Source organism: Triticum urartu, chromosome 5A, assembly GCF_056163025.1.
Source record: "Triticum urartu cultivar PI428250 chromosome 5A, HENAU_Tu73, whole genome shotgun sequence".
NCBI lineage: Eukaryota > Viridiplantae > Streptophyta > Magnoliopsida > Poales > Poaceae > Triticum > Triticum urartu.
Window position 1 is genome coordinate 266320997 of NC_141877.1, and position 5033 is coordinate 266326029.

The 5033-nt window shown below is 53.2% G+C and overlaps 1 protein-coding gene across 1 annotated transcript; it reads right to left on the reverse strand.

Moving 5' to 3' along the window:
* Nucleotides 1–2464: 2464 nt before the first annotated feature.
* On the reverse strand, nucleotides 2465–3595 carry LOC147971003 (uncharacterized). Its single transcript, XM_087523777.1, has one exon. It carries the CDS (start codon nucleotides 3593–3595, stop codon nucleotides 2465–2467), a length of 1131 nt encoding a protein of 376 aa, XP_087379903.1.
* Between the last annotated feature and the right edge of the window lie 1438 nt (nucleotides 3596–5033).

Sequence of the window (5033 nt, forward strand, 5' to 3'; positions counted from 1 at the left end):
TACATGGCGTTTACACAATGCGATCCACCGTGGTCTCTAGGTGGATTACTCACCGTGTACCCACCCATCTACTCCTACACCTACAGGGAAAATGTTAAGATCAGCGTGCTCCAGATCACACCCTCTGATTCTATCCTCCATAGCACATGTCGCACATCCGGGCTTTTTCCATCAAATACAATTGAATTCCGATGCTTTCACAACTCCCACGTAACCAATACCTGGATGGCAGGAGGTCTTGGCATATCTTCCAATATGTGTTGCGTGTGTGCTCCACGTCAATAGGTCCTCTCCGTGTGATGATGCAAGGCCGAACATACCCACAATTAGTCCACACTTCTCTCGCAAAGACGCATTCAGTCAGGAGGTGGTTAATAGTTTCGTCTTCCTGATCACAGAAGGGGCAAGTGTCCTGATGTGGAAGCCCTCGCCGTGCCAGCTTGTCTGATGTCCACACTCTATTCATAAGTGCAAGCCATGCAAAGAAGCGATGCCACAAGGGGGCATTTGATGCCCATGTGAAGCTTGCCGTGGGTGAAACGTGTTGTGTGGCGAACTTAGCCGCGTATGCCGATCTGACCAAAAACTGGCCATCCTTCTCCCACGACCACATTAGTTGGTCCGGCCGCTGTGCATCCAAATTCGTTCTTTCCACATGTGTCCAAAGTTGCAGGAATTGGTCTAGCTCGCCCTTGTTCATGTCCGGTCCAACATCTCTTGCCCATATTGCGTGTAATATTGCATCCTCAACTGTTCTGGTGTTCCTTGCCTTCCTCGGTACCTTTGCATATATCTCCGGAGCCAGCTCATGTAGGCGGTAGCCATTGCACCACCTATCCTCCTAGAATAAGGTCGTCCGGCCGTCCCCGAAAGACGTTCTTGCCGCCGCTTGAAAAAGGGCTCTGGCCTCATCTGGTATGCTGAACTTGAACTCCGCCCAAGATCTAGTTGTGTCTGCCTGCTGAAGCCACAACCACTTTGCTTGGAGTGCGACATTCATCCACTTGAGATTTGTCACTCCAAGTCCACCTGCCCATCTTGGCCAGCACATCATCTCCCATGCGACCGCACATTTGCCTCCACCAGCATCTTCTTTCCCACACCATAAAAAGCCTCTGCATATTTTCACCGTCTTGATCGTTTTTGTTGGCAGTCCCATGGCAAGCATGGAATGCACCGAGATAGCGGACAAGACCGACTGAACAAGGATCATTCTATTGCTCTTGGGCAGTGAGGCTGCCTTCCAAAACGGCAAGCGCGTTGCAAGTTGCTCTACCAGGTCCTAGAACTGCGCTGCACTTTGCTTCCGAATAGAGAGTGGCAGGCCCAGGTATCGGCAAGGGAAGGTGGCTGTTTTGTACAATCCAGCATTCTGGACAGCAGTTGAATTTCCTCTAGAGTGCACCTGATCGGTAGTGCAGAGCTTTTCTGCCTGTTAACCCTGAGACCCGAGGCGTGTCCAAACAAGTCCAGGATCGCCGAGCAAGTCAGGATGTCTTTTTTGCTTTGGCTTCAAGAAGATCATCACGTCATCAACATACATAAAAATCCGATGTTTCAATCCAGTCCCTGCCAGGGGGGCCAGCAAATCCACCGCCGTGCAAACAACCTCTGAAGTGGCTCCATGCAGAGTATGAACAACATGGGTGAAAGGGGGCTTCCTTGCCTTAAACCTTGGCAATTGAAGATTGTTTCCCCAGGTACACCATTCACCGAGATCTTTGTGGATGTGGTCGCAAGTAACCCATAGATCCAGGATATCCACTTTGTGCCGAAACCCATCTGCGTCAGCACTTCAAGCAAGAAAGGCCATTGGACGGAATCGAAAGCTTTAGATATGTCTAGCTTGACGAGAGCCGTAGGGCCCTTCAGAGCATGCAATCTACGTGTCGTCCCTTGCACTAACATGAAGTTGTCATGTAGGGATCTTCCCTGCACAAACGCACTTTGATGATTGCCCACCAGGAGCGGTAGATCGGTTGCGAGTCTGGTGGCCAGTACCTTGTCAAAAAAAATTCACCGCTCCATGATTTAGACTGACTGGCCTAAAGTCTTTGATGTCCACCACTCCGACCTTCTTCGGCAAGAGTGAAACTGTGGCTTTATTGATTTCCTGCATCCCCCTCATGTCTCCACAATGGAATTCTTTGAGTGCTCTCATGAAATCTTCCCTGATAATCATCCAAGAAGTTGTGTAGAAACATCCTGTAAACCCATCTGGCCCTGGCGCCTTGTCCAAGGGCATTGCTCTGATAACCTTCTTGACCTCATGAGTAGAGAATGGCGCGTCCAAGTGCGCCAGGTCCCTCCTCGGCAGCCCCAGCACCTCTAAGTTTAGAGTGCAGCTCCTCTTCGTGGCTGACCCCAAGAGTTTCCCATAGTATGCATCTACTGCTTGTGTAATGCTCTCCTGGCCTGTGTGTACATGTCCGTCCGAAGTAAGGAATAGGATCAGGTTCTTCCTCTATCGATGTCTAGCCTGCCGGTGAAAAAAGGCAGTATTGGCCTCCCCCTCCTTAAGTTGCAGGACCCCGGATCGCTGGCGGGCGATCGATCGCTGCAGCGAGCAGAGTCCCAACAGTTTTCTCTTTAGTATCTTGCGCAACTCAAATCCTGCGTCCGTGAGAGCTCTAGAGTCCATTGCCGCATCGAGTCGAGCAATCACTTCTAGTGCAATTGAGATTTGCAGCCTTATGTTTCCGATCCACTTGTCGCTCCACCATTGCAGTGCTTTAGTGGTAGCCTGCGGCTTCCTGTCAAGCACAACGTAGGCATTCCCATCAGAGGCAATCGAGCTCCATGCTGCCTCCACTGTCTCAAAGAATCTGTCCGCCTTAGGCCAGAACTGCTCGAAACGAAACTGTATGCCATATGTGAAGTCCGCCTTAAGGTCCAAGAGGAGGGGGCAATGATTCGAAATTGTCGATCCCAAGGCCGTGAGCAGGGCCGCCGGGTGTAAGTCATCCCAGCAATTTGTTGTGAAGATGTGATCAATCTTCTCTGAAGTTAGCCGCCTTCTTTCGTTAGACCGTGTGCAGCTGCGCCCATTTAGGTACATCTCCTTAAGCCCGAGCATGTTTGTTTTCTGTCGGAATTTGGCCAGCATACGCCTGTTCAACGCGTCATTGTTCTTGTCTTGTGGGTTGACAGGTAGGTTGAAATCTCCCACAATGGCCCATGGGCCAGCATGTAGGTCTCGTATGTCTACCAGTTCCTGCATGAACTCTACCTTTTCAATGTCCGTTTGAGGGCCATAAACGCCAGTGATCCACCAGTGGCTCCCATTTCGCGGGGTGACAAGGGCTGAGACCGTGTTGGTGGTGTAATAAGGTTTCGAGAGCTTGACAACAGTATCATCCCACGCAATCAGGATTCCTCCACGAGTCCCCGTAGCCGGAAGGTAAAATAAGTTCTCCAGTTTATTGCCGAGGCAATGCCTTACAATATCGGGCGTCATTACCTCGATTTTTGTCTCTTGGAAGCAAACAATGGCCGGGTCCACCGCCTCGACCACCTGGTAAATCGTACTACGCCGCGCAGGTGAGTTGAGACCGCGCACGTTCCACACTAGAAGTTTGTATGGTTGCATATCCATGACACATTCCTACCTCCACATGCCCCATCTCCTTACTGCCGAACCTTCCCGTCCATCGCCTCATCCTGCAATGGAAGGATCGGCACCTCCCAACCAAAAAGGGCTAGGATCGCTGCTACGTGTCCATCTATGAGCGGCTTTGAGAACAAATCTATGTACATTTGCAGTGCTTTGTCTGTGATCACTTCTGCCTCATTTGCCAAGCAAAGCTTGCGTATGAGGATCTTCTGCTGCTTGGAGCACACAGAACGGTGGCCCGGTCCCTTAGCCAACCGCACACTTCGTCGCAGACTAGATACAGGTAGACGCTTCTGCCTCCATCTTCTCATAGCCGCGAGTGGCACCCGATCCAGGCCGAGCCAGGATTGGGTCCAAAGTTTTCTGCACATGAGCACAAAACTGAGCCACCTGCTCTCTTGTGTCGTTATTTGCAGGCCGGGGGTGGGCGTGCTCGTGATCTCACCATCCTCCTCTTGCAACTAATCGTCCTCATCTGAATGGCCGGATAGGCTGACCTGGAACGTGTTCATGTCCGTCCTGCATGCATGGCCATGCACGGCCAGTTGCATGTCTCCACGCGTTCCACTAAACGCCTCCTCAGTGGGCGTCGGATCCGTTTCATCTCGGGATCCATCGCTCCTATTTAAATCCTCCAAAGTGAGCAGCTGCCAGGGCATGCGTGTGGGGTCATTGGCCGGGTCGGGCAGGATCAGATCCCATGAGCCAATAGGAATGCTGCATCCATCCGCCACAGGCGAGCTGTCGCCACCCCTCGCGATGCGTGAGCGTGGGCCACCCAACTCTGCCAAAGCGGTGTTGGCCCTGCTTATCCTGCCGTTGGGCTGGTTCACCGATGCTGGAGACAGCTCAGGTGATGTTGCGGTCGATGCCAGTTGGTGCGAGAGCCTTCTAGATCCACAAGATGACACATGGGTCGCAATCCCGTCCTGTCCTTCCGCTGTGCTCTGTAGGGATCCACACATCTCATTGGGGCCACTCCTTTCCACGTGTCCGCCCGCCATAAGCCCCTCCCCCACGCTTTCGGCAGGGAGGGAACAACCCTTTTCCATTTGGTCCACCCCCTAGTTTGACCTCTGGGGGCCCGCCACCTGGGACGGAGCCCTTGTCTCATGCGAGCACAACCGCTGCGGCGAGCCACCGCCGGTGCGTCCTGCCCATGCTGCCTCGCCGGCGCTGCCGACACCGTCGAATCTTGCCCTGATCCCATAGGGCCGTCGGAGGGGTGTGCCAGAGCAGTGCGTGCATGGCTGTCGCCAGGACGCGGGCCACCGCCGCCCTCGTTGGCATCCACATCCTCATCAAAGTCCGGTGGTGGCGGTGAAGGCCGGGGAGGTGGAGGGAGGGAGGATCCCCAATATGGACGGGATGGCGGGGCCTCACTGATGATCTCCACCGGGTACCACAAGGCATCTACCCT